This window comes from Cicer arietinum, chromosome 4 (genome assembly GCF_000331145.2).
Source record: "Cicer arietinum cultivar CDC Frontier isolate Library 1 chromosome 4, Cicar.CDCFrontier_v2.0, whole genome shotgun sequence".
Lineage (NCBI taxonomy): Eukaryota > Viridiplantae > Streptophyta > Magnoliopsida > Fabales > Fabaceae > Cicer > Cicer arietinum.
Window position 1 is genome coordinate 10,027,099 of NC_021163.2, and position 4,703 is coordinate 10,031,801.

The 4,703-nt window shown below is 32.1% G+C and overlaps 2 protein-coding genes across 3 annotated transcripts in view; both read right to left on the reverse strand.

Moving 5' to 3' along the window:
* LOC101514255 (uncharacterized) overlaps positions 1-874 on the reverse strand; it is a 7,073-nt gene extending 6,199 nt beyond the window's left edge. Inside the window, exons 1-2 of one of the 2 annotated variants that reach the window (XM_004496216.4) lie at positions 714-874; positions 105-320 (exon numbers count right to left, since the gene is read on the reverse strand). In XM_004496216.4, the coding sequence (XP_004496273.1) occupies positions 105-320; positions 714-720 (223 nt within the window). In that variant the 5' untranslated portion in view covers positions 721-874. The remainder of the gene's footprint in view (positions 1-104; positions 321-713) is intronic. The other variant, XM_027333900.2, reaches the window with a different exon arrangement.
* A 347-nt stretch (positions 875-1,221) lies between these two features.
* Positions 1,222-4,336, reverse strand: LOC101514892 (GCN5-related N-acetyltransferase 4, chloroplastic). Its single transcript, XM_004496218.4, has 3 exons — positions 4,069-4,336; positions 2,495-2,891; positions 1,222-1,773 (listed from the first exon to the last, which is right to left on the reverse strand). Exons 1-3 carry the CDS (start codon positions 4,223-4,225, stop codon positions 1,476-1,478), a joined length of 852 nt encoding a protein of 283 aa, XP_004496275.1. The 5' UTR covers positions 4,226-4,336; the 3' UTR covers positions 1,222-1,475.
* Positions 4,337-4,703: the final 367 nt, after the last annotated feature.

The following is a 4,703-nucleotide window of genomic DNA, read 5'->3' on the forward strand; positions in this document are numbered from 1 at the left end:
TATATATATATATATATATATATATATATTTATATATATATATATATATATAGGAGTTTTTCACTTAATGTGAACCTGTATGATAATAGGAGTCTAGAACAGACCATTGCAGAGAATATTTCTCCGGTTAGTAAAATCGTTCTGAGGTATCGATAACGTGCGCAATTGCATGGAAGAGATGGCAGTCCATGTCAACTTCCCTGGAGTAGAGGGAAGCAAGTTGCGCGTATAAGGGGCACAATAGTCCCTTCGACTAGACTGTCTATTCTGTTGGCAGCAGTGTGACACAAAAACATTTTGGACAATCTTCCCTGATGTTACTGCAAATAAACATTTACAACCTTTATCAGATTTCAGGACTCAAATTTTAAACCTCTCTCACTCTCTCATATTGCCAATTTAACAATTTTCCATCATTGATATCTTTCAAGTTTTATGGTCATCATTTAAGGGAATTGATTCACTTGAATGAGACATGATGTCAAGTTGTTAGTATTGGTGTTAAAACACTGAGGAAAGCAAGAATGTCATGAAGCTTCTAGAAACATCAAATCCAATCCAAGACTTCGAATTCGAAAATCAATAGCCTCTTAAACTCTTGTTAAATGAAAAAATAATAAAATTGAAATAGTAAAGCCTAGAGGAAATGCAATTGAAGCCACAAATAAAATTGGATGAAAAATTGAAATAGACGAAATGGAATAAAGATTAACCTGCCATGTGATGATGAAAAGAAGTTGCAGAGCGCTTGAATTGCCACAGCGGAGAAACTGAGGTAGTGGATGATGGATGTATTGTGCCAAACTCCTTCAACCACCAACCACTTGCACGTGTACTACGAGAAACACACAGGACAAGAACAACAAGATACACTGTCCTTATTTTAATTGTTTTTAAATATTTATTTGGATTTATATATTTATCATTTAATTATTCTTTTTTTTAGTGCAGAATTTAATAAATAAATAATAACAATGTTTATTAAAGTTATCGTAGACATTTGTATCCTAATAAATTTGTGGTGTACCATCTTTATAAGTGATATATTCGATTACTCTTTAGAAGTAACTGATTAGTGTCAATTCAATATAAATTATATATTTGTTTTACTTTATTGTTATTTAATCAATATCATTTAATTTATTATCTCAATCATAAAAATGAAGATGACTATTGATGTAAGGAATAATATTTGTAGTCGTTAAATTTTATAAAAAAAAATTGTAAATAGTTAATACTTAAACTCTTTATTTAGCTATTTGTCTACACGAACTTGGGATAAATGAATCAATGCCAATACAATACAACTATACAAATGCTTGCTGCTACCTGTGCAATTCCAAAGGTTTTTAAATGAATTTTTTTTCTAATTCCTTGGTTTACTTATACACACACCAAATAGACCATCTTGCTACATTTTTCTTTTCTTAAATACATTACATTGTACAACATAAAAAATTCTATCTATTAAGTATCTAATTAGTTTTACAAACTGCTGATTTATTGAGAAGCTTCATCATGAAGTTGAACATAACATCTGGTGAGGTCTTTGGTTGAGGCCAGTTAGCTCCTTCTGGAACCTTTATAGATTTGAAACCTTGGCCTTGGTATAACTTAGTCGCTGCGGGATTTCGTAAATCGCAGTGTAACGCGATGGCACGACATCCCCAACTTCTGGCTTGTGATTCTGCCTTAGCCACCAATTGTTTGGCTATTCCTTTCTGTCTAAATTTTTCTCTGACTGCCACATTTGATATGTATGCAATTCCAGTCCTACAATATCATTTCCATATAAATGACAGTCATAACTTATAGCCATAAGCAATGATTCACTAGTATAATGAAATGTAAACCAGAAACATAAATACATAATCTAACATGGACTGATACCAAATTAGAAAAATATTTAGCTGACAATTTTGAATGGTAATGGAAGAACAAAAACAATTCATAAAAAAGTTAAGTTTCTAGGTCATATAAAACACCAAATAAGATATTGGTTACACTTTGTTTAACGAAAGTCCATTCTTACCGGTGACAATATTGGCAAATCTTAACTTCATTTTTATATAAGTGAAAGGTTACAAAACTAGTTATGTAAATACAACTCAGTTGGTAGCTGCAAGGACATTGATATGCAGGGGCAACTAACTAAGAAAAAACTATAGACGTGCAATCAAAGAACATGTAATTCTTGTCAAAAGGAAAAAGAGAGAGCATGTTATTATGTATTTTTACAGCAAAACACAAATGAAAGACAAGTTTTATGCAACATATAATATGCGGTTAGTTAAAAGATGACAAGCTAGCAAGATGTATTTAGAGTCTATATGTTTTAACAAAACATAACCATCTGAAATTTTTTAAGGAAGATGGTGAAGCACGAAGAGACACACAATCCAAAATTCGACAGCAGAATATTGGTTAGATTTGTCAAAAGTCCTCACTCACTAATCCAAGTTTCAGAAACAAGCTATAACTCGCTATAACTCACCTTCTCTGTCGCAACGGCCCCTTTCTAGGTAGAAAATCTGCAACTGTATCTACTGTTAATATGCCAGCCACATATCCCTTGTTGAGGCTTAATTTCCCATCAAAACCCCCAATTTTAAAATCTTCACTTCCAAATAAGAAAGTTTGATCAAGGGAATTGCCAATAACAGCAACCAAACAGGTTCGTTTGCAACCATTTGGTAAAGAGAATCCTGCTAACATAGCCACCAATCTATCCATTCTCAACACAAAATCTAATGGAAAGGAATATTCGGGAAAGAAAGAGCTGCAATGAGTCTCTGCCACTTCCCAACAGTCCTCTAATCTTGCCTCTCTGACAGTAATTTCAGGAGACACAGTTTGGAACAAATCAACAACTTGACTGGCTCTGCATAACCCTACATCCAAACACCATAACATTAAGTGTATGTTTAGCTCAGCAGTGACAAATTTTATTTTGAATGAGTTAAATTTGTAAAAATTGATTTTAGTTAAAAGTGAGTTAAATGTAAACTGGATTATGTTTGAATGCATTCACGTCAAAGTGAGTTGAATACAATATTTAATTGTAAAAATCATATTTGGAGTCAAAAGCTACAAATCATAGCTTCATGTTAGCATCAATTCCAATCCACAACACTGATAGCTTGTTTGGTTTGGCAATGTGTTTTCCAAAACTGCGGCAAAAAACCACGTCAATGTAGAAGCTTCATTTCATAGCTCCTTTGTTTTCACATTAATAATGCCTTGGGACGCGAAAATGGAAATCCAGGCGCGGAACCAAACACAGGCTCAAACATATCAATTTTGTGTTTTGAATCACTTTTGATTCTCCCTAGCGTGAAACCAAACACCACCAATATTACTTTTCTTAATAGAAGATATTGATGAGAGAAAAGTGGACAAAATTTAAATTGAAACCGTATTGAATAATAAGAGAATGATACATCAAATGAGAAACAACTAACTAACTAATAACTAGTGTACTTAACTTGTATAATTAACTAACTAATGTATCTAATAACCAAGTTCCTAGCAAAGTTAACATCACAAAGTAGTAAATTTTCCAGCCCCTCATATATCCCTTTCATTTCACTCCCTAACTTACATTGATGGCTAGGGATTGAGAAGAGTTAGAGTTGTGTGTGTTTTTAAATTCTTTTTGGAATAGCATTGCCATTTTCTGATGCTGAAAATAGCTTTAATTGGAGTAATAAACAGCATTTTAATATTTCATTTTTCAATCACACCTACCTCCCTTGAACACTAATTGAAAACCTTCAAGTTTAACTCATTTTCCCCACACACACTTCTCAGAAGAACAAGTTGATCAATGCTTTCAAATTTCAGTATTTCATAATCAGCTTCCAAGATCACTCACATGTTCAAGTACCATTAGTCCACTTCATCCAAAATAACAATTTAAAGAGTTTGACAACAAATTCAACAAACCCATCTACTGAATTCCTTGAGAAAACAAAATAAGAGAACAAACAAAAACAAAGTTAAATATGCTAATTTAACTTTGAAGCCAAATATAACAACAAATTATACTAAAAAAATTGAAAAAGGTACCTGATTGTGAGAGAGAAATAATAGAGAATTCATGAGATGAAGGTGAAACCCAAGATGGTAAAATATTTGATTTCTTAAAATTAATATTGAAAGATGAAATTTTTGAGGTGTTTATAGGTTTTGGAGATACTGAGGTTCCAAGAGGAATTGACCGCATTTCGTGGAGGGTTGTCTTTCAGCTGAATGAAAGAATATCGGTGCTTACAAAAAAACTGTAGAGAGAGTCATAACACTAAGAAAGGTTAGAAGTTTGGTTAGCTAAGCTACTCTTTACAAATTGGTTGGTTAAGTTATCAGTTTCCAAACTTGTGGGGTCACTTGACATTGACAACATTAGAGACAACTGTTAAATTCCTTGAATCTCCATCTATTCTTTCTGATTTTTATATTTTGATAATGGATTTTTGTTTTCTATTTATGTTGCTACAATTGTGATGATTAATAAATATCTAACTTTCTAGTAATCTTGTTCAAAACTGTGTTTGTATAAATAAAGCATGTCATCTAAACACTTGTAATAAAAAAAAATACATTTCTAAATCTAATACCTATAGTAATTTTATAAAGAAAATAACCGATGTTATTTTAATTTGAGTCGAGTTTGGATTTCTCCAAAACACGTGTTTTGACTTTGT